The sequence below is a fragment of the Urocitellus parryii genome, chromosome 2, assembly GCF_045843805.1.
Source record: "Urocitellus parryii isolate mUroPar1 chromosome 2, mUroPar1.hap1, whole genome shotgun sequence".
Lineage (NCBI taxonomy): Eukaryota > Metazoa > Chordata > Mammalia > Rodentia > Sciuridae > Urocitellus > Urocitellus parryii.
This window is the reverse complement of record NC_135532.1, coordinates 111,587,108-111,610,683: the sequence shown is the minus strand read 5'-3', so window position 1 is coordinate 111,610,683 and position 23,576 is coordinate 111,587,108. Positions and strand designations below refer to the sequence as shown.

At 36.4% G+C, this 23,576-nt stretch overlaps 1 protein-coding gene across 5 annotated transcripts in view; it reads left to right on the top strand.

Annotated features, from left to right (window-relative positions):
• The window catches only part of Hltf (helicase like transcription factor), a 51,001-nt gene that overhangs the window by 15,505 nt on the left and 11,920 nt on the right, over positions 1 to 23,576 (top strand). For 2 of the 5 annotated variants that reach the window (XM_026406607.2, XM_026406606.2), the window contains exons 9-21: positions 3,289 to 3,373; positions 4,656 to 4,749; positions 6,229 to 6,308; positions 6,399 to 6,443; positions 7,472 to 7,561; positions 8,782 to 8,879; positions 12,807 to 12,950; positions 14,056 to 14,194; positions 16,996 to 17,131; positions 18,616 to 18,795; positions 20,913 to 21,037; positions 21,509 to 21,699; positions 23,123 to 23,248. In XM_026406607.2, the coding sequence (XP_026262392.1) occupies positions 3,289 to 3,373; positions 4,656 to 4,749; positions 6,229 to 6,308; positions 6,399 to 6,443; positions 7,472 to 7,561; positions 8,782 to 8,879; positions 12,807 to 12,950; positions 14,056 to 14,194; positions 16,996 to 17,131; positions 18,616 to 18,795; positions 20,913 to 21,037; positions 21,509 to 21,699; positions 23,123 to 23,248 (1,533 nt within the window). The remainder of the gene's footprint in view (positions 1 to 3,288; positions 3,374 to 4,655; positions 4,750 to 6,228; positions 6,309 to 6,398; positions 6,444 to 7,471; positions 7,562 to 8,781; positions 8,880 to 12,806; positions 12,951 to 14,055; positions 14,195 to 16,995; positions 17,132 to 18,615; positions 18,796 to 20,912; positions 21,038 to 21,508; positions 21,700 to 23,122; positions 23,249 to 23,576) is intronic. The other 3 variants (XM_026406610.2, XM_026406608.2, XM_026406609.2) reach the window with 3 other exon arrangements.

The window sequence follows — 23,576 nt, the reverse complement described above, 5'->3', positions numbered from 1 at the left end:
TAGCATGTGTGAGGCACTGGGTTCAGTTCTCAGCCCTGCATATTAATAAATGAATAAAATAAAATAAAGGTCCATCAACATCTTAAAAAATATATTTTTTTAAAAAGTAGACAATTTGAATATCTCTTTATTGGTAACCGTTAAATTATGATATAGCCATAAAACTTAATGCTATGCAGCTATATTCCAAGTTGTGAATACTTACTTTCATGTTTGTTTGCTCTTGTTGTTTTGCTAAGTGGGGGATTAAACTCAGGATCTGTGAATGCTAACGCCAGGTACAGATCTGTGTGTAGAGTTCAATTCTCCACTTCCTAATACTTAAATATGTCATAAAAGTTCTTATGTACTCTGGGGGTACCAAAATGTTAATGATAATAATTTGTCCTATGGGTGGTTTTTCTTCATACTTATTGTCTGTGTGTATGTTTATAAAATATATACACAAATATATTTATGTTCATTTAAAAATTAGTGGAAAAATAAATGTGATTACAAAGAGTTAAAAATTAGTTAAAAGAGAAAAGTAAGTGTTACAAGAAAGAAAAACCATTATTCTTTGTTTTTACCTGAAAGTAGGCTAGGGCAAAAGATGTGTGCAAAGAAGCTGTCTCTGAATCCAGCTGTTCCTTTCCTCATGTTTTAATTTTCAGAGGCTGCTACTCAGTCTCCTGTGGCTTGCTCACAGCTGTGTACTGCCAGTTCCCTCCTAGTCACATTGCCTTCCTTTTTGCTTTTATTGAGAGGTAAACCTGCTAGGAGTTAAGGTTCAGTGCCTTACTGTGGATAGTCCAATGATTTATGTCACTAAAGTGAAAGTTCTAGGGTTACAAAATTGGTAGAAGCATATATGACTAGTTATAGCTTCATTCTGCATTATAAATTGAGAAATTATCAGTTATCACTAAAGACTTCCCTTATTTTTCTTAAGATTAACAGTGCATTTAAGTTGTTGTACTGTGGTTGAAGGATCTTCATTTTAAAAATACTTATTTGAAATAGAAACTGAAAATGTGATTTCTAACCCACTGAACTTCTATTCCCGTACCACCTTGTTCAGGGTTAGCATCTATATATAGAGAATATTCAGCCTCTTATTTTTTGGGACTGGCTTATTTCACTTAGCATGAAAGTCTGAGTAATAGTCCATTGTGTATATACACCATGTTTTATTTATCCATTCATCTGTCGAAGGGCATCTAGGTTGGTTCCATAGCTTAGCTATTGTGAATTGTGCTACTATAAACATTGATGTGGCTACGAGTCACTATAGCATGCTGATTTGAACTCCTTTGGTTACATACCAAAGAGTGGGATAACTGGGTCAAATGATAGTCCCAATCCTACTTTTTTCAGAGAGGAAAGGTGTTATATTATTAGAAATTACTAATGAGATCAAAGATTATTTACACTTAGGCTCTTGGTATATGTTACCAGTTGCCCTTAAGAATATAACAGTGGATTTTGAGGAACCTCCATATTGCTTTCCAGAGTGGTTGTACTAATTTACAATCCCACCAACAATGTATGAGTATACCCTTTCCCCACATCCTTGCCAATGTCTATTATTTGTATTCTTGATAATTGCCATTCTGATTGGAATGAGGTGAAATTTCAGTGTAGACTTTGCATTTCTCTGATAGAGATGTTGAAAATTTTTTCATATATTTGTTGACCATTCATATATCTTTGAACTCTGAAGATTGTGCTTGTTGTGCAGAATCACTTAATATAATGAATAATGTAAATGACATCCTTTACGTGTATATAAATTTTGGGGTAATAATTTTGTATACTTTTTTTTTAAAGAGAGAATTTTTAATATTTATTTTTCAGTTTTTGGTGGACACAAACAACTTTATTTTATTTTCTGTGGTGCTGAGTATTGAACCCAGTGCCCCACGCATGCCAGGCGAGCGTGTTACTGCTTGAGCCACATCCCCAGCACCAATTTTGTATACTTTTAATTCAATGGTTGCACTTGTCTAGTGATTGAAGACCTGATTGAAAAATTGACAAAAAGCATTTTGACATTTTCTTGGAGCTAATGCATTAAAAATAACCATCCAAACCGGGCATAGTGGCATATACCTATAATCCCAGCTACTTCGGAGGCTGAGGCAGGAAGATCACACATTTAAGGCCAGCTTGGGCAATTTAGTGAGACCCTGTCTCAAAATAAAATGGAAAGGGCTGGGGTTTTGGCTCAGCGGTAGAGTGCTTTCCTGCTTGCATAGCATGTGCAAGGAAGGCCTGGGGTTTAATCCCTAGTACTATAAAAAATAAATTGAATGAGGGAGGGATGGAGGAAGGGAGAGTAAAAGAAAAGTTAACTATTAACTCTTACAGTTACTGTAGCTCTAAAAATGGTTTAGATTGGTACTATTAGAAGGGGATGGTTCTTCTCAACCTACCTCCCATCCCCACCCCAATGTTTTAAACCCAGGGTCTCATGTCCTAGGCAAGTGCTCTGCTAAGCTATACCCCAGCTCCAACCACATTTTTTTTTTTTTTTTTTGGTACTGAGGATTGAACTCGGGGGGCAGTTGACCACTGAGCCACATCCCCATTCCTCTTCTGTGTTTTATTTAGAGTCAGGGTCTCACTGAGTTGCTTAGTGTCTCCCTTTTGCTGAGGCTTGTGAACCTCAGTTCAAACCAGGGTTTGAACTTGTGATCCTCCTGCCTCAGCCTCCTAGGCCACTGGGATTTCAGGCATGCACCACCGTGCCTCATTCCAACCACATTTGTAGTAAAACTTTAATAAGATTTTATGAAGTGTTCAAAATTCTACTTTTATAGGATTATTTTAAATTCATGTATACATTGATGCATTTTGAAACAAGAGAGGATACACCTGAAGAGAAAATGAGAGAATCATGGATGGCTGGAAATCTCTGATAGAGTAAAGTGGAGGGCTCTCTTGGACCTGCACTGCTGCATCTGTCTGCTCCAGATTTCAAGAGAAAAAGTAATGAAAGACAGTTTAAGAAAGTAAAGCAGTACAAGACAGGATCTTTAAATTTGTTTAAAACTGATAATAGACCTAATGCAGTGACACACTCCTGTAACCCCAGTGACTCAGAGGCTAAGGCAGGAGGATCGAGACCAGCCTCAGAAACTTAGCAAAGTTCTAAGCAACTTAGCAAGACCCTGTCTCAAAATTAAACAAACAAATAAATAAAATAACAAGTTAAGGGCTAGGGATGTGGCTCAGTGGGTTCAGTCCTGGGTACCCAAAATAAACAAAACTGTTAGTACCATTAAAGAAATATGCCTTTTCACCCAGGAATGTAAGGAATGTAATGTTAAAGATGAGTCTGAGAAACTTGGAGGAAACAGTTCCACTGAAAAGGCAGATGGGCGAGGCAAAGGTAAGCGTTAATTTCAGCTATGACCTGATAATTTGATTTACATTTTTCCAGCTAATAAATTGCAATTTCTTCTTTAATATACAAAAATTTAGGATCTCTTTCTGAAAGACCTCACAGGAATTGGCTGTCAGGAAAAGTTTTATTACAGAAGTGATTTGGTGATTATACAATAGGCAAAAAGCTAGGAAGAACATTTTTGGATGAAAAAAAAATAATCTCATGAAAGGACAGTTTAAGAAAAAAATAAAGAATATGTTTTGTTTTGGGACCTCAGTGTTTTCATGTTATTTATAATGCATTGTGCAAGAATAACAGCAGATTAAGCTAGAAAGATAGGTTAGAGCCACATTCTGAAGTCCAATGAGAAAAGAAAAGAGATATATGGATTTAGTAGTGATATGACTTCACAAAGTCAATTTCTGAAGGTTGGTTAAAGCAGAGTAAGACGGAACGTATTTTAGGTAAGAATCGTAAGAGGACTATTTGGAAGTAACTGTGCTATTGGGGATAGGAAAATTAAATAGGAAAATCTTTTTTAGAGCGAACAAAGCTGCAGGTGGGGTTTTGTTTTGTGGTGGTAGGAAAGAAATCTGTAGGCTGGAAGATTTTTGGATATAACTAAGAAAAAGCTTAGTAGGCTTGAGGAAGGAGATGGGCATGAGAGAACAGTTGGATGAGCTGACATTAGAAATAAAGTAGTCAGGTGGGAATAAGTAGAAGAGGAAGGCCATTAAAAAAAGGCAGGAGAATTGGGACTTAGGCGATGGCATCTGCTTTTCCTTGTAAAGGGAACGAGGTGGTCTAGGTGTACAAGGAGTTAAAATCTAGGCAGAGGATGTGGTATAGTGTGGTCATTGTGGAGAATGGCTGTGGGAAGTGGAGGAAGGAGTTGATAAGTAACAAAGTGACAGCCGGGATCTGGAAAGTTGGTTAGTGATTGACAGCAGCTGTGTGTGATTCTGTTCTGTTTTGTGAACCCCTCCCCTACCACAGCTTTTGGTGGCCTGGGCCTCCATGGTACAGAAGAATTCATCCAGTGTGGGAACTGGCTGGGTGACTCCTGGGAAAGGATTGCATCCCAAGAAATTGAAGGTTCTAGCTTGGGAAAATGTAGAGTAACTACAACTGGCTGTTTCATGGAAAAAACAGGGCATTTGAAAGAAGTGAAGATGTTGAGAAAACAGAAGATCAGTAATTGTAAAACCAAGATTTTAAGAGGTGGTACTGCTGGTTTAAGACAATTGGATAATTATCTGTATATTTGACTTTTTCTTTGAAATAGAAAGATCTAGATGTAGTGAAGAACCCAGTATTTCACATATCAAGGAGAAGAAAAAGTGTTCCATGTCAGAATTGTCTAGCTCTCGCCCCAAAAGGTAAACTTTTTGTGGTTTGATTAAATTGAGCTGTTTTAATTTAAACTCTTTTTCTTATATATATGAAAGGAAGATGACCGTTTTATCTCAATTACATAGTTATTTCAGATACTTTCTCATTGCCAGAATCACTGACTTGGTTAGTCTGTTCTCATTTTTACAATTGAAGAAAAGTAATATTGATCTATAGAAGAAGTGAGTTAATAATCACTCATCTTTCTGCCACTTTATTATTTCTTTCACTTGGTAATGAAGATCAAGCTCCTAAGTTTTTTGTTTTTGTTTAGACTTTAAAATAGTTTTTTTTTTTTAATGCATTTAGGGAATGAACACTAAAGAACTATGTATTGGATGACTTGACAGAACCATTCTTTTGCTCATTTCAAATTTTTTTAAGTTCACTATAATGGAAATAAGACATTTAGGTAGTTATGGAGAGTATCGTACTGACTTAGGCTACAATATGGGAAGAATTTTAGTAAAATACATCATACCCCTCTGATCTACCTTGAATTTTAACAACTTCATTTATACTCTCTGAAGGCTGTGCACATACTGGGCTTTTGTGGCACAATTTTCTGTGGTGTCTGTAGGTGTAATGCTGTGCCTGAGTCCTGCCAACAGCAGTCTCTTAACCATCATGGGCGATGATTCTATCAGTGGTACCCATCAGAACTGAACCCAGAACCGGCACTTGTCAGTTTTCCTCTTATCTGAATCTCAGGTCCGTGGATCTGAGCTGTGAACCTAGCTAACATGGTACTGGTAGTGACTGTACCGGGTAAAAGGCAGTAGAATGCAGTGCTGAGTTTAGCAGCATGTGGCACACTCCCTGTGGCTGGTGTGGGTGTGCCTCCTGTGCAGCAGGCACCTCTGATCCTACCAGGAGGATCACATTACCCCCACTCACTAAGTGAGAAAACTGTGACGTAGGAACATACAAGATGACTTGCTTAAAGTCTCAGCAAACTAGTGGCAGAATGAGGATTTGAGTCTGGGTGGTCTCACTCACTGCAGGGTCCGTTGTTCCTAGCCACTTAATCAGTTATATGTTTCTACATGAAATTTAGGAAATTTTCCATTATGATGAATCATTTTGCCTTTGGTTGCTTATTTCTTTATATTGATAAGGACCTTTGGTTGCTTATTTCTTTATATTGATAAGGACCTTTTCTTTTTTTAGTTTTACATAAAGGTGTTATTTGAACTATAAAATATTGAATTCATTATTAGAATGATTATTTTTTGACTTATTTTTTTAAATTTAATATTAATGATATGTATTTTATAAATAAGTACATCTGGTTATGAAAACAGATGCTTTTGACAGATTTGACTTTTATAAGTCAAATAAAATCTTTCTCTTGAAAATATTTAAAAAAAATAATCAGTGAGATGAAAAAGCATTTGAATTCCATTTACTAAAAGAGTGTCATATCCTATTTTGGATTGATTTTATTTGTGTATACTAAATTTTAGAAGAAAAATTACTGTCCAGTACGTTGAAAGCAGTGATTCAGAGGAAATTGAAGCAAGTGAATTGCTACAGAAAACGAAAGGTAATTAATGTGCAGGGGATTGGGTTGGGTAATGTGTCTGTATTTTAGCCTTGCATGCCCGTTTTAATGTTTATTTTGGTTTTGTTTTAGGCAAACTGAAAAATATACAGTCAGAGACTAAAAGCCGGGCAAAAGGTATGTGTGTCCTGTACCTTCTTAGTACTAATAGTCCACACTTAATGATTATTAAAGTAAAACCCTACTGGTTTGTGTTTCCCAAGATTGGGAATTTTGAGTAATATGTCTTCAGCTTTGCTTCTATTTACATTTGAACTCTTCACTGAACTTCATATGTATTAAATGAATTAAATAAGGAAAATTCAATAAGTAGTTTCAAATTAAAATCTAAGGGGTCATACTTAGATCAACTTAAAATAATTTTCTACTAAAAAAATAACTTCAATAAGATATTATATTTTTATGTATAAATAGTAATTCACTAAGTTGGGAGTACCTTTTTGTTAATATTCCCTTCTTTAAAGGATGTAAAAATAAAAATAAATAGCTTTATTTCTTTCCTCTATCCTTAAAACATCCCAACCCTGTGTGTGCGCAACCCCAACATGGGGGACAGTTGAACCCCAGAGTTGCTCTATCACTGAGCTACTTTTTCAGTCATTTTTATTTTTTATTTTGAGACAGGGTCTTGGTAAGTTCCTGAGACTGGTCTCCTCCAACTTCGGATCCTCTTGCCTCAGCCTCCTAAGATGCTCATATTGCATACGATGCCACTATGCCTGGCATCTCCAAAACATTGTTTATTCTTCTTTAATTCAGATCATATTGTTTTCCTACTGAATTAAGAAATTATATTGCATTTGGAAATAAACTGATCATCATTGAACTGATCTGGAAATTTGGTGGCCTTGTTATTAGGAGTCAAACATCTGTTTCCTTGAAAAACTTTTTTCCACCCCAGAGTGTAGGCCTGTTCCTCCTCTCACCGTTCTTTGAAGCAGTAGTCTTACCATGAGTGGTTGCATCCCTTCTGTGAGCTAGAGAGACACAGTTATTGTCAGAGGTGACAATTTTTGTTACCAGATAGTTTTTTTATTCAATAATATATGCTCGTAACATGCTGTAAAAATGGGATCTCTTTCCTCTCATAAAGCCCAGGAAAGGTGTCACTGTAAAGTATCTGATTGGCTGTGGTTTTACATCAGCAGGATCTTCCAAGGTCAAAGAAGATGCAGCCTTTTCATGTGCACTGACTTCACCTAGCTCTGCAACAAAGAAGAAAACCTTGAAAAGGGGTCAGTGAATCTGCTAGTTTTCCATTTTTTTCTGTTTTTCAATGAAAAATTAAATGACAAAAGTTATTAAACCATATTAAAGAAGTTTAGAAAATAGAGCAAAGGGAAGAGCCACATCCTGATGTCATTTCCCTCAGTTCTTTTTCCTACTGTGCTTGTTTTACAAAGGCATAAATAAGCACAGGGAGTTCTCTAGTGAAGACACAAAAGAGTAATTTTATAATTGCTTTAAAGTGTGATTACTTAATTTGATTTCAGTTGAATTATAATAAACATTTAGTTTTTGTTATGATTAAAATTTGCTTTTTATTGAAGAATATTAGTGATCTTTATTATAATTTTGTATTTTGTAGCTCATTTGAAAACATTGCTTAAGAGTAAGTATTTGAGATGGAAAGAGATTGAGCTAAGGATGCAGAGATCTGGGGCAGTGTGTGTCTCTGCCCCTTGGTCTCATCTGTTTGATACATTGGCATTTCAGCAAATGCGTCTTATCTCTGTGCTTTCATCAACTGCTATTAGGACTTCAGTGTCCAGCCCAGTGTCCCTGAATATGTGCTCAGCTTGCTGTCTTGCTTCACTTAGGTTTCTAAGAGATTGTCACCCAAAAAGCAGCACCCTCTATAACCCTCCCTCTCAGACCTCCTCCAGCCCACAGTTTCTGTCCTCACATCACATTTAATTTTTTCTTCACATTGTCATTGCCTGATGTTACATACTTAGTCTGTGGCCCGCTTCCTTCACTGGAGTATGTGTCACCTGAGTCATTTTGACGATATCCTGTGGGTGACAGAGGGCTGCCCTTTGTAATGGGGGGATGGATGCACAAGTTGTTGTAGCAAAGTAAAGATCACTTGGGGCCAGCTTGGAGTACAAATACTGCAGGTTTAAGAAACCGTGTAGAACCATTGCAAATAGCACTGTAGGCTGTGCACACCCAGCAGTGTCACAGACTGCTGCCACTGTATCCTTCCAGGCACATCCCGCTGGCTCTTCTGATAAACATTCTCTGGGGTTTTAGGTTTTTAAAGTGACAAGGTAAAATTTAGTCTCTGTTCCTTCATGGCTACAGACACAAGTTCATCCACTTCATTTTAATTCTACTCAATTTCTCTTCTCATGAGGCAGATGATTGCCACCTCCTTATTGACATGTATGTCCCCTTCACCCCCAAAATAAAATAAAAGTAGTCAAAGGCTTTGTCAATGATTTGTCCTCAGGAGCGTCTTCAGTGGAGGGTTCAAAGAAAACTGATGTTGAAGAGAGACCAAGAACAACACTGATTATCTGCCCACTTTCTGTGTTGAGCAACTGGATTGTAAGTCTTTGAAGTCTTCATTTAAAATGTGGTGTAATTTATATTTGTCTTATAAAATGTATTCTGTTAGAAATATGTTTTTTCATCATTTTGTGTTAGGTGAGTTGGGATTATGTTTGCTGAGTTGAAGTAATTTTTCTTTGAAGATTTATGCTAAAGAACTTCAGTTGCTAATATGAGATTTGGTTATATTTTTGCCTTTGCCACTTTTGTTCCCTGAATAGAAAGGATACATAATTTAATATTCCACCATGTTTACCAACTGACTATCAAAACTTCTTTTTCTGATAATTGCATGCATAGTTACTTATTTTTATAACACAGGTGCTTTCTGCTTTGATTGTTCTTAAGCTCTTTTTATAGATTTTTCACTTATCAGCTGACCAAATTGAAACATAGAGGTTAAGTAGCTTGAGTAATATCACCCGAGAAACACATGGTGGAACTTGGGTACTGTGTCCGATACTAGGACTCCTGAGCCTGTGCTTTCAAGGTTACTCACCAGAGGAGTTTGTCCCCCCACCTGCCCACCCGACAGATTGCTTTTCTTTTCCAAAACATAACATGGGAAGTGCTGCTTGCTTCCTGTCCAATTTGCGCTTAAGACTTCACATTGTAATGAAAAACTGAGTCTTTTGAAAGCACTGTGGGCGTCCCCTATATATGAACCTGCATTCTTGCTGCCTCTGAGGTTATCAGTTCTCTGTCTTTGCTCCTTTTATCTGAGAGAAGGAGGTCTTTCACCTCTTTTTAAGACCAGTACTTCAGTGTGTACATTGTTTTCTGTCTTTTCTGCCTTTGCCTTTTCTCCTCTTCCCCCTCTGTTGATAATCTGCTCTCTTCCCACTGGTGTCCGTGCGGCACACTAGGGCTGCTTCATCCTACTCCACTGTCCTCTTGTCAGACCTCACCTCTGCTGGTGCTCCTCTGCTCACCTTCACTGCCATGCTGCAGGTTCGTCCTGCCGGGGGCTTTCACTTACTCTTCATTGTTGTCATCGGGCTTTTACCACCAGTGGTCGGAATTGCATTGGGAAAGATAGTGATCGTCTAGTGTCTGTTCTTGGCTTTTTCTTCTTGGCCTGGTGTTAACTGAAAGGATTTCTCCTTCACTTTATGGGCTTGCCTGCTGTGGCAGGGCTTTTCTGTTTAAGTTTTGGCTTATTTGTTTTTTTAAAAAAAAAAGAAATACCTCTTATCTCAGTGCATCCATTTTTCCTCTTAGGACTAGATAGTTTTGACTGAATGGATTTCTCCTTCACTTTATGGGCTTGCTTGCTGTGGCAGGGCTTTTCTGTTTAAGTTTTTGGCTTATTTGTTTTTTAAAAAAGGAAATACCTCTTATCTCAGTGCATCCATTTTTCCTCTTAGGACTAGATAGTTTTAGTGATCTATTCCTCTTTTTTGCTCTAATAAAACTTTGTTTTGATGTGTGATTTCTCCTGGGAAGGGCAGTGCACGCACATTTGAATGGCTGTTGTAGGGTGAGGCATAGCAGTATTAATGGAAGCATAAACAATATAATTATGATTCCTTAAAGGCATGTATATAGGGATGTATTTTAAAACTGGGTTATCAGTATTTCTTTTTATTTTTTTAATTATTTATTTTGACAGGAGGCACTGGGGATTGAACTCAGGGGCACTCAACTGCGGAGCCACATCCCCAGCCCTATTTTGTATTTTATTTACAGACAGTGTCTCCCTGAGTTGCTTACTGCCTCTATGTTTCTGAGGCTGGCCTTGAACTTGTGATCCCCCTGCCTCAGCCTCCTGAGCTGCTAGGATTGCAGGCGTGCACCACTCACAGCATCAGTATTTCTTTATAATTTTATATTTGGAAACCAAAGTTTGAGTAATATAAACATAGTAAATGAAACTTCCCAAGTCTTTCCTACTGAGATTATGTGAAAATTGAAAGGAATGAGGGATGGTTGGGCATATAGGGGTTCAAGGTAAAGAGTTAGAATTTTTCAGTCTCTCATCAAGCTGCTTGCTGTCTCCCAAGTGAGTGACATAATGTTCTAAAGAACATGGAAACTGATCTTCCTTTCCCCCCACCCCAAATAAGGAAAATAATCCACTTAAAGGATTAAGGCCTAGGGACAGTCCATCTTCTATCACATATTAATTCTGGATATTTAGACATGTTGTTTAATGTTTTAGTACCTTTTTCTTTTCTGTGACCACCTGACAAGGACAACTTAGACAAGAGAATGTTTATTTGGGGCTCGTGTTTTTAGAGATCTTAGTCTGTAGATGGCTGAGTCCATTGCTCTGGACTTGATGTGAGACAGCACATCACTGGGAAGGTCCCAACAGAGGAAAGCTGTCAGCTCATGGTAGGCAGGAAGCAAAGGGATAGGGTGAAGGGACCATAGGGAAGGTGCACCCTTTCAGGGTACACCCCCTGTGTGACCAGCCCCTCCAGCCATGCCCCACCTGCCTATGGTTACGACCCATCCATTTAAACTAAGACAGGTTGATTACCTCTGAGTATTCCTGCATTAGCAGGAACTTTTGGGAGATACCTCATATCTAAACCATAACACTTGTCATTTTCTGTATTCATATGGAACCCAGCAGAGTATCCAGAAACAGAGTAATGGTAGTTTTTTCTTCAGGAAAGTTGATTTTCTTCTATTCTCAATCTAATTCTTTCAGAAATACACTGTGCTATTTTATTGCCACCCTCTGACTCAGGTTGCTTATATAGAATTTTTTCTCAGTACTAGATTTCTTCGCCACCAAATTTCTTGAAAATTCTCTATATTTTTACCTTTATCATTTCACATTTCCTGTTTACTGGGAAACAGGTTCTATTTCATATTGCAGCTCTCTTCAGCCCACAGTTGTCTGGGGTTTACTCCCACCTTTTCTGGAAAGTTTTGGGAGAGCTTCTTTGACCTCCTTGTGGAGACCCTGAGCTTGTTTTTGTTCTTCTGCCTTTCTTTGTCTTATTTTGTAACCCATCTCCAAACCTTTTTATAAATAGGATGAACATAATTTACAAATTAAAAGTCATCATTGAAGTTTGATATTCTTTGGCTCTCAAGAATGTCTTACTACCTAACTTTCTAACCACTGTTTCTTTGCCTTTGTTCTGGGTCCTGTTAAGTTCCTGTTAAGTTTTTCTTCTTTCCTTTAAAGCGTGGTATTTTTTTAAAAATTATGAGGCATTTTAATGAGATCTGCATTTACTCAGAAAGCTTTAATAATCACCAAGAGTCTGACACATTCGCATTACTTTTTATTTGCTGCAGTATGCCCTTCCTCCTAATAAAAGCATGAGCGCACTCTGAATAGTGAGTGATAGGCGCTGTCCCTGACCATCTTCTATTTTTGTTGTACATCCTAATCCTAAATTTTTTTTTTCCCTCAAAATCTTCCAGGTCAATTGTTTTCATGATTTATAAAAACAAAACAAAAAAACAAGACAGGGACAGTTTGTTATTTTTCCCCTTTTCAGCTGCACCATTGTTATGGTTGATATTTGGCAAATAGCAGGCCTAGTAAAGTGAAGGAAAGAATGGGTACTGTGCTTGAATCTTGCCCTACATCTTTGGAAATATTAGTTGCTGGTTTATTATGTTTAATCTTGATATTAAGAGTCTTCTAATTCATAGAAAAACATTTTTATTAAAATATTAAATTTTCAAAATGCTAATTTCTGTTTGAAAGAAGCTTGATAACTTTTTTCTCTTTAAAATGGAATAGCTTTTTATTATATTGGTAGGTCCAGGATTACTGTATGTGTCAGTTTTTCTGTCAATGTAATAATAATTAATAGTTATCATTATCTTGTTAGTTTAGATTACAAAAAAAATTTATTTTGTGCACTTGTGGTAGCTTGATTTGTGATACTATTCCAAGACTGTATTTCTTATGTACATAATACATTATTAAAAATATTTCTAATTTTCTTCTAGGACCAGTTTGGGCAACATATAAAATCAGAGGTGCACTTGAATTTTTATGTTTATTATGGTCCTGATCGTATTAGAGACCCAGCCTTGCTTTCAAAACAGGATATTGTTTTGACTACCTACAACATTTTAACTCATGACTATGGAGTAAGTGTGCTGATATTTAGAGATTTAAGGTTGACTTTAAGGACTGTTATCATTCTTCAGGTTTCTGAAGTGTTCTAAAATTCAAACTGTGTACTCTTTTATTCTAATACCTACTATGTAGAGAATAGTAGGATTTTTAAAAAACTTGGTTAAAAAAGGAAAGATTGTATTTTGTTTAGATACTAATTTAGAAATGTTTTCCATTTAGAATGTTTTTAGTTAAAATTTAACTTTGGATTTGTAACAAGTATATGTAGCAGTTTATAAATGAAAATTTTTTTATTCTGGAAAATTGTTTTCTGTTGTAATGATTTGATTAATATTTTGGTTTAAAAAATAGCTTTTCTGCAGCTGCAGATAATAAGTTTCCCGGTTCTTTTAGGAATCTAGTTTTTTTTTTAAACATATATAATTCAAATTCTTCAGTTAAAACATTTTTTAAAATACCTTTTAGTCACAATTTCAGTCTTCTCATGAAAATAGAAGAGAGACCAGTAGAATAGAGGAAGGAGATGGGAAGAGGAGAGGAGAGGTACTGGGGAGTAAAATCGACCAAATTATATTATTAAATTGTGCACAAGTGCAAATATGTAACAATGAATTCCACTGTTATGTATAATTATTATGCACCAATAAGTAATACTAAAAAAAATGGAGGAAAATAATTTCAGACTTTGGGTAAGAATGTTACCTTTATATAAAAGAAATCAAGGTTGTTACATTGAAAGAATTCTTATAACTGGCAATTGTTTATCATCATTGTAAATCTGATGCAGAGTAGTTCAGGGTATCCTACAGTTTGATTCTTTAGCGAGCTAGACTAGACTTGGGTTTGAAGGCAGGTTCTTCTGCTTCCTAATGGTGGTTCTTTGGACAGCAAACTTGGCACCTTGGGCTTCAGTGTTCTTACCTCTGATAATGCTCAGCTTGTGAGTGTTCAGTACTTTAACGGGCATAGTTCTTGAATTAAAAGCAATGTAATAATAATTAATAGTTATCATTATTGTTGATGTTAAAGAAAAAGAGCAAATATTATTAAGCAAATTATATGAAGTACTATGTCCTGTTCCTGTGTTTTTCAACTGTCATGACACATTTCTTTCAGACTAAAGGGGACAGTCCATTACATAGCATAAGATGGCTAAGAGTGATCCTGGATGAAGGCCATGCCATTCGAAATCCAAATGCTCAGCAGACAAAAGCTGCACTCGATTTAGAAGCAGAAAGGAGATGGGTATTGACAGGTAATTATGACATCAGACTTATTTTTATCTTACACCGTTTTGATTTGTTTTTAAAATTGACCTATAAGTATTAAAATATTTATGGGGTATCATGTGGCTTTTCAAGATATGTACACGTTGTGTCATTATTCAGGGTAAGCCTAACTATCTCCTTAATTGTTTATCTTTCTTTGGGTGAAAACAAAGTCCTTTCTTTTGGCTCTTTGAAGTGTGTTGATGTTGTCTGTAGCCACCTACTTCTTCTAGCTGTACCTTAGTACCCACTGACGAAGCTTTTCCTACTCCCTCCCTGCTCCTCTCATCAGCCTCTGGTCACACTTCTGTGAGATGACTTTGTATTCCATGCTGCTTTCCATGTTCCATGATGACTGTATTAATTTGCATTTCCACTAACAGTGCACAAGGCTCTCTTTTCCTCATGTCTTTGCCAAGAATTGTCTTTTGTCTTTCGATAAGTCATTCTGAATGGAGTGAGGCAGTGTCTCATTGTGGATTTGACTTGCATTTCTTTTATGAGTAATGATGTTGAGCATCATTTTCATATACCTGTTGGCTATTTCTGTATCTTCTGTTGGGAAATGTCTACTTAGATGTATTGATCATTTAAAAACAATTTTTTTCTTTTGCTATTAATTTCCAGAGTTCCTTATATATTCTGGACGGCAACCCCCGTCACATACATAGTTGGCAGATAATTTTTCCATTCTATAGGTCGCCTCTTCACTGACAATTGTTTCCTTTGTTGTGTGAAGCTTTTTACCTTCATGTAATTCCATTTGTCTATTTTTAATTGTTTCCTGCATTTTGGGGATCTTTTGGGATCTTATCAAAAAAAGAAAGAAGAATATTTGCTCATTCCAGTGTTCTAAAACATTTTACCTGTTTTCTTCTAGTAGTTTTGGGTCTTGCCTGTAGTCTTTAATCCATTTCAAGTTGAGTTTTGAAACTGATGGGATATAAGGGTCTGGTCTAGTTTCATTCTTCTGCATAGAGATATCCAAATTTCTCTGCATTATTTATTGAAAAGGTCCTTTTCTTGTACCTGGTCTTAGCACCTTTGTTGATAATTATGTGGATAGATTTGTAGGTTTATTTCCACACTCTCTGTTCTGTTCCATTGGCCTGTGTATCTGTTTTTATGCCAGTGTGATGCTATTTTGATTCTCACAGACTTTCAGTTGATGGTTGAAGTCGGGTAATATAGTGCTTCTGCTCTATTCTTTTTACTCAAGATTGCTTTGGCTGTTCCAGAGTTTGAGATTCCTTGTGAATTTTTTTTCTTTTTTGGAATTGAGGATTGAACCACTGAGCCACATTCCCACCCCTATTTTGTGTTTTATTTAGAGACAGGGTCTCACTGAGTTGCTTAGTACCTCCCCATTACTGAGGCTGGCTTTGAACTTGCGGTCCTCCTGCCTCAGCGTCCTGAGCTGCTGGGATTACAGGCGTGTGCCACTGTGCCTGGCGGAGATTCCATGTGAATTTTACAATTTTTTTTTCCTTTTCTAATTCTGAAGAATGTCTTTGATATATCGATACAGATTGCACTGAATCTGTAAATCGCTGTGGGTGCTATAGACATTTTCTCAGTATTGATTTTTCCAATCTGTGACGGTGTTTTTCACTATATTTTTGCGTTCTCTTCAATTTTATCACTGTTTCCTAGATCTCCTTGTAGACATCTTTTGCCTCTTTGGTTATATTTATTCCTAGGTTGCTTGGTTGGTTATAGCTATTGTAAATGGGGTTTCTTCATTTTTTTTCCATGTAATTTGCTATTGCCATATTGAAATGCTACTACTGATTTTGTATCCTGCAACTTTGCCAAATTTGTTTTGTTTTTTGAGCCAGAGGAGTTTTTGTTTTTTGGTGGTTTTTTTTAAACATATAAAACCATATTCTCTGTTAACAGTGACACTTTTAACTCCTTTTCCAATTTGGATGCACTTGTTACTCCAGCTAGCACCTATGTGAAAGTGGTAAAAGTGGGAATCTTGTGTTAAATTAAAAAATAATAATAATTTTGGGGACTGTGATGTAAGTGGTAGAATGCTCATCTAAAATAGAAGGCCTTAGGTTTGATCCTCCATACTGCAAAAGAAAGAAAGAAAAAAAACTTTTTAACTATTAAGTTGGTGATATAACATTGTAATTGACTAAAAAGTCTATTCTAAAATTAATGATAGAAACAATTTAATCAAGTGTTTTGACTTGTTCTTCATAATTGCTCATTTTATAACACCCTTGGGGTCATAGTTTATTTATGGAACCTGCTTATTCTTGAACCTCAGGGAAGAATAGACACTCCAATCCTATAATCAGAATCTTGACTTTCCTATTATCCATCTTAGAGCCTGTTTGCTATTCATGATACCTTTACTGGAAGATGAGAAAGGGAATATAAATTTATATTAGTTGCTTATTTTTCTTGCTGGTGCTACTTATTTTAAAACCAAATAAGCTAGGTATGCAATGAAGAAAAAGTGGAGTTTACTGGATTTTTCTGTTCCCCTTATGTTGACGAGTGACAGCTAAAAATTAGAGTAAAATTATATTTTGAGATGTGTACATGTGTAACAAAGGACTGCAGGCACAGCTGTTAGTGGTGTGCCTCATCCAGAGTGTCTGTTTTCATCTGTTTCATCTGGTTGTGCAGGACAGATGTTCTTAAGCATCAATAGGGACTGGGGTATGATCCAGGGGTAAGAGTGGTTGCCTGGCACGTGTGAAGTCCCAGGTTTGATTCTAGAACTATCAAAAAAGAAAAAGGAGGAGTTATAACAGTTTCCGTTTATTTTTAGGAACTCCTATCCAGAATTCTTTGAAGGACTTATGGTCTCTTCTGTCCTTTTTAAAACTTAAACCATTTATTGATAGAGAATGGTGGCATAGAACAATACAGCGTCCCGTCACTATGGGAGATGAAGGAGGACTTAGGTAAGTCACTTCATAACAGCTGATGTGTGTGTTAGTGACAGACAGTGGAACCACTTCCATTATTCTTTTTATTTGACTCTTGACTTCCCTTTCTAAAAAGTGTATACATTGTATCCCTTTGACTCTTAGAACATAGTGACTTTTATTTGAGGAGACAAAAGATTTCTAATCACCAATAATTGCTTTTTTTCTGTTTTAGCCAAACTGAATGGAAAGGCAGGGATTTGTGCTATGGGTGTTGCTTTTAGCCACTGGAGCCCCCACTAACAGATTCAACAGTGATAGGAAAAATAGTATCCTTCAGGATTCTATAAGCATTAAATTGTCATAATTCATATAGTCTTGTACATGATTGTTGATGATGTGATTCAGTGACCTCAACAAGTTTTTTTATGAAAGGACGTTTCCCATAGTTGTTTCTGGTGGACACAGATAAAAGTTGAACACATAAATGAAAACTCAACTTGGTGGCAGCCATTTGCCATTTGCTAGGATAATGTGCTTCAAGTTTTTTATCTTAGAGCAGTGATTTTTAAACTGAGGATTTGGGACCATTAGTGGGTTACAAAATTGTTATAAAGGTTGTAGTCAGCATTGGAAAGAAAATGAAACAGTAGAAGAGAAAATAAAAGTTCAAAGTGTATCATGCATGGTAAATATTGCTTTGAGAAATATATTTGTTTGTGTATGTTTTCCAGGTGCAGTAAAATGTGTTTCTTACTATGAGTTAGAGTGAAAAAGATTCAGAAGCCATTAACGTAGTTGGCAGAACTGACCACTTGAACCAGCTATTTAAATTCGGGTTAAGGAATTGTTTTTGTATTTCACTGTTGGGGAAGTGTACATCAGTTCTTAAAGAGGTGGTGTGCCTCCTTTAATTCTGATGCTGAGAGAGAGCTGTAAAGATTGTGGAACTAAGAAGGTGTTTCTCCCCTGAATTTTCACATCATGTTTTTATTTTGGGGACACTTGTTATTTATTAAAATCACTTTAGATTTTCATATAACACTGTTGATTTTCATATTATAGAACACAGGATTTTTTTAACTTATTAAGTAAAAATGTTTATTTTGGCTCACAGAAGGTTGGCTCTTACCCATATTTGTATTCTTGCAACATTAAATGAAGCACCTTGTGATTATAGCATAAGAATCTGAGTCTTGACTGTTGATGATGTAGTTGACGAGACAATTGAGAATTAATGACTGGAACAAAAAAAATGGAGAGAAGAGCTTAAGAAAAGACAGGATTTAAGAAGATTAAACTGATTGGTATTTAGTTGAGAAAATTTCAGTGCATTTGTTGTAATAATTTTCTGCTTGTAGAATAGTTCTGTGATTATCAGATTGGATAAGACCTCAAATAAGGATTAAAAAAATTTTACTAAGGTTATAAAATAGTAATAAGTTAAATTTTTTTTTCTTGCTATGTAGAAATAAAAAAGTTGTTTTTTTAATTATTATTATTTTTTTTATTTTGACTAGACGTTTACAGTCCCTAATTAAAAATATCACACTTAGAAGAACAAAGACAAGCAAAATTAAAGGAAAGCCTGTTTTGGAGTTACCAGAACGTAAAGTATTTATTCAGCACATTACACTTTCAGATGAAGAGAGAAAGATTTATCAATCTGTGAAAAATGAAGGCAAAGCTACTATTGGAAGGTATGGAGAGAGAGCTGTGTTCAAACTTTTCTTTCTTTGTTTCCCACTAACTGAATCACGTTTCGTTTTTGTTGTTGTTGTTGTTATTTTAATATATGTTAGCAGTAAAGTTGCAAATTTATTGAAAGATAATTTTCTTCTGTAGTCTATAGGATTTTTTTTTTGTTTAAAAATTATAGTTGAAGTGAATGACATAATAGTGTATTTTACCAGGTAAGTAATTCCTTTAGGCTGGAAAAAAATTTAGTCTACATAAAATCATAAGTTTTGAATTGCTTGTCAGAAGACCTTGCTTGCTTCTATTTTTGACTGTGTCATGGGAGTTCATAAAAACCATTTGGAAGAGGATGGATGCATGACTAGAGAGAGAGATAGTTAAACTTATTAAGGACCAAAACTATAAGGAGGATGTGCACATTTAAATGAATTAAGATTTTAAAAAGTTACTGTAGATTCGTTAAAGATAAAAGTATGAAGAAAGAAAAGAAAGTTATAGTACAAGAAAGAGGGAGTGATCAGTGGTGTCACATGGTGTAGAGAACTCAGAAAGGGCCATTAATCTTGTGATCAGGAGTTACCAGGGTAAACTTTCAGGTGAGGAAGTAGATTACAAAGAAATGGAGACTGCAGAGATGAACTGGATTCCACTAAGGTTATCTTTAAAAGGAAGAAAAAAATGAGACTGGTATGTAGGGTTGGTACTTGATTGTTAGTTCAGCTTTTAATGGGTTTGGGTAACTGCTTTTTTTGGCAGGGAGGGTGGTACTGGGGATTGAACTCAGTGCCACTGGCTACTGAGCCACATCCCCAGCCCTGTTTTGTATTTTATTGAGAGACAGGGTCTCACTGAGTTGCTTAGCACCTTGCTTTTTGCTTTGAACTTGTGATCTTCCTGCCTCTGCCTCCTGAGCTGCTGGGATGGGTAACTGCTTCTAAGGGGAAGAGAATGTATGTGTACTACAGAGGAGAATCCTCCAGAGGACAATACAGCAGGTGTGTAGAAGAAGTGAAGCCCAGTGGGAGCAAATAGCATCCAGAGTCAGGCAGTGGCCTGTGAGGCTGGCCATCTCCAGAGGAAGGTGGGGTCGGGCTGAGGAAGGTCTGCTGACTGCAGCTATCTTTAAAAGGTACGGTGTTGGGAGTGACAGGGTGCTGTCTGTAGGGTGGATAGAGAAATTGGTCAACAGGACTTGCCAACAAAAGGAACAAAATGTGGGAATCTGAGAGTGGGAACTGACGAGACTGACTGCAGCGGATGAGGAACTGGTTGGAATGGAGTCTGGTCCAGCAGAAGCATGTGTGATGTGTGTGCTGCTAGGACCTAGAGTGAGCAGGACTGCACAAGTGGGGCATCCTCCCAGCACGAGAACTGCAGGAAGGTCAGGCCCATCATGGCTTTGGTAGAAGCCAGGTCTTCTTTTCAGAGCACTTTGTCGTTGCCTTAGGATTCTTTTTTAAGGAAGAAGAGTTTTATTGAGTGACATGAAGTCATGGCGGTATCCTTGGTCATAATTTCTGTTTGTTCTATGGCAGTGTTTCTCTGGTGACTTTCCTTTTGCTGCCTTCCTTGCTCTGTGCTAATTATTACTTAGCATTCAAGTATCTTGAATTCTTACTGAACTAGTATTTGCTAGTCCAGGTTCATGTGAGGTTCATACCCATGTCCAGAACAGCAGGAAATATTTCAGTTTACTTTTGGGATATACATCTGTTCTAGGTTCTTTGTTAGTGCGCACATAACAGATTCAAGGCCCTGGAGCTGTGAGGTGTGGAGGACCGGGCCTGCATGTGTCGAGTGCATTCCTGCGCTTCCTCGTGCAGCTTGCCTTCCTTTTTTGGTATAACCGTATGCAGAGAAGCTCAGGGCACCAGGTGTGCACCCTGAGTCTGTACCATCTCTTTTAAAGGATTGTGGTTTGGTGGGTCATATCCCTCAACATCTTGTCCAGCTTTTCCTACAGCTGGCAGCCATTGCTCATCTGTAGTGCTCTGTGGTTAACAAATCTCTCTTGGTATCATTAAATTAAAGTATGCTTTTCTGGCTTTTGTTCTTGTTTTGAAGTGATTTCCAGAGAAGTCGTTTAGAGGATCTCTCTCGTAACACGTTTCTGTTTTAGGTACTTTAATGAAGGAACTGTCCTTGCACACTACGCAGATGTCCTGGGTCTTCTGCTTAGACTGCGGCAGATTTGTTGTCATACTCACCTTCTTACAAATGCAGTGTCTTCCAGTGGCTCCTCAGGTAAGAAGTATGTTGGAGGTGTGCCATTGTATTTGTTAGAAGTAATTTAAATCTGAGAAGATTTTTATGTGGCTTAAATTTGGTTTATTGTTTCATTTTGCCCTGTGGACATTGTTTATTAAAGGGCTTAGTGTACTCAGGGAATGTACTCAGGAACTTTTTACCAGAGAAAGGGAATTATAAGGTTCTTGCAGGATTTCTAGTGGTAGACACCCTTAGATGAAAGGTTCAAGTTCAAGTTGGATCTTTTAGTCTGCTAGTGTAAACAGATCAAGCTGTAATGATGCTTCTATAGGAGGTTTGGTAGGAATCATCTATTATTTTGTCTTCTGATTTTTTCTTAAAATTTCAAATTTAAACTAGCTTTTTGCCATGTCAAGAACAGATGAAAAGACTACGTTTTTGCCTTATGTAAGGTAGATTAACTTGTCTAGCCATGTTATAAATCTTGCTCTGAAATTAATTTTTCAGCCTTTTCTCTAGGAAATGATACACCTGAAGAATTGAGAAAGAAGTTAATAAGGAAGATGAAGTTAATTCTGAGCTCAGGTTCAGATGAAGAATGTGCAATTTGCTTGGATTCTTTAACAGTTCCTGTGATAACACATTGTGCACATGTGTTTTGTAAACCTTGTATTTGTCAGGTCATTCAGAATGAGCAGGTAAGTATTTTGTTCAGTATAGGATCACTGTTGTATGGAGTGGTGCCTACTCTTTCTTTAGTGTAATGGAAACCCAGTTCCAAGGAAATAGAAGTTTCGATTTATATTTAATAATGACCTTTTCTATGATTAATTATTTCAGTATCTTCATAGATGATTTATTTCTCATTGTTATTCCCTTTTAACTATTTATATATATATATATATATATATATATATATATATATATACACACACACATACACACACACTTTTTTTGGAGGCACTTTTTTACAGACAGTAATCCTAGTTCTGTGTACTGTTTAGATCATTGCTAATAAATATACTGATGAGAAAAGGCTGAAAGATAATTTCCATTTTATAGCAGCCATATTTTTTGTGAAAAAAAAACATGAAATTTATTTTAATAATACACTTTAATCCAGTATATCTAAAATAAAAATGTGATATATTACATTATTTTTAACTAGATGTTCAAATTCTGGTGGTATTGTATACACCTATCACATCAATTTGACTCATTTAAAAAGCTTAATTGACACATGTGGTTATTTGCCATCATATTGGGTAATGTAGATCTAAATACTTCTGTGTGGTAAATTTTTTTGAGGTAGAATAATCTTTTTAAGCAGTCCTGCAGCTAGTGCAAATTTTCTTAAACATTTTGATTTGACATGTAGAATACATTTAGAAAAAAAGTGGATAAATTACAGTTGTACAGTTAGAGAATTATAATTATCATAAGGTAAACACATCCATGTATCTCCTCCCAATCCTTTGCCATCTTCCTTCTCCCAAGAGGTAACTCTAGCATACTGATTTCTAAGAGTTTCAGTTTCAGAAACTTTTCTTATTGCAGTAGTATTTGTATCTAGGTATTTAAGATATAATCTAATTTTACTAGCAGGTCTTAGTATAACAGACAACAGATGTTGCTTTGAACAAACCTGATAGTGGTTGGCAGATCTGGACAGCTGTATAAGGTGTCATAAGAATTGCCTACAAATGATGTGGTATTTAGCATTTCAAGCTCTTGCTGCCAGTCAAGATCACATACTTTTTTTTTTTAATGTTTATTTTTTAGTTGTAGATGGACAAATACTTTACTTTGTTGATTTATTTCTATGTGGTGCTGAGGATTGAGCCCAGGGCCTCATACATGCGAAGCTAGTGCTCTGCCGCTGAGCCCCAGCCCAGCCCTAGGCCACACACTCTCGCTGTCCTCTTTCTTCATCCCATGAGCCCTTCCATCTGTACATGCTGGCTGGAGCTCAGCATGTACAGATCTACCTTAGGTGACTGAATCTGGCTCAATAAAGTGCTGGCCACAAGAGGTACAGAGTCTGTCATCTATTAAAATGTTTAGGCAAATTTATATTTCTTTTCCTCTAACCAGTGTGGCCCTTATTTTGTTCTTAAACAGCCACATGCTAAATGCCCTTTATGCAGAAATGATATACATGGAGACAATTTATTAGAATGTCCTCCAGAAGAATTGGCATGTGACAGTGAGAAAAAGTCCAATATGGAATGGACATCCAGTTCAAAGGTAAAGTACACATGTACAGATATTTGAGTATTTTTTATATAAGAGATTACACATCATGTAACAGTCATTCTACTTTTAATCATGTCTTTTGAATTTCCTTTTTCTGGCTACTGATTTTTTGCTTACTTTATGTGGTGAATTTCAGAGGAGAGAGAAAGGGTTTCAGTTTATTGTAGTATTCTTTTAGTTTTTTCAAAAAATTTAGTCTCATTTTGCCTTTTAGTTAAGTAACATGGCAGGACCTTTTTTGGTCAACATTTTGGAATTTGATCAGTGCATATTATATGTATGTTCAGAAATAAACTGAATACTATTAATATGTACAATC